At 40.5% G+C, this 336-nt stretch overlaps 1 protein-coding gene across 1 annotated transcript in view; it reads left to right on the forward strand.

Moving 5' to 3' along the window:
• Positions 1-189: 189 nt before the first annotated feature.
• mlec (malectin) overlaps positions 190-336 on the forward strand; it is a 9,755-nt gene continuing 9,608 nt past the window's right edge. The window contains 1 exon segment of the mRNA XM_035658185.1: positions 190-269. Coding sequence (XP_035514078.1) covers positions 190-269 — 80 coding nt within the window.

A 336-nucleotide genomic window follows, 5' to 3' on the forward strand; every position in this document is an offset into this window, starting at 1 on the left:
TGATCTCAGAATCAAGCTGATTATTGGAACGTGATTATTGATTATTGTGTTAACTGTGATAATGAGACTAAACACTGAACATGAATTTATAGTTTGATAAAGGTTGTTAAAGCGTCACAGCGAGGCTCTGCACTCACAGATTAATATAAGAATAAATACTTCTGATATATTTCTGTTGTCTCTGTCTCCATGACGACGAGGACAGAGACGTCGTCGTCCCTGAAGAATAAATATTTAATTATTGCTCCTCGAGTCCTTCCCTCCTCACGGTTGGTCCTTCCTGCTGGCCATCTTCCTTAATAAAGTTTTTAGCTCCTCCTCCTCCTCAGCCCCTCC

Source organism: Morone saxatilis, unplaced genomic scaffold, assembly GCF_004916995.1.
Source record: "Morone saxatilis isolate NCDOM2014 unplaced genomic scaffold, NCSU_SB_2.0 Contig16, whole genome shotgun sequence".
NCBI classification, from domain to species: domain Eukaryota; kingdom Metazoa; phylum Chordata; class Actinopteri; family Moronidae; genus Morone; species Morone saxatilis.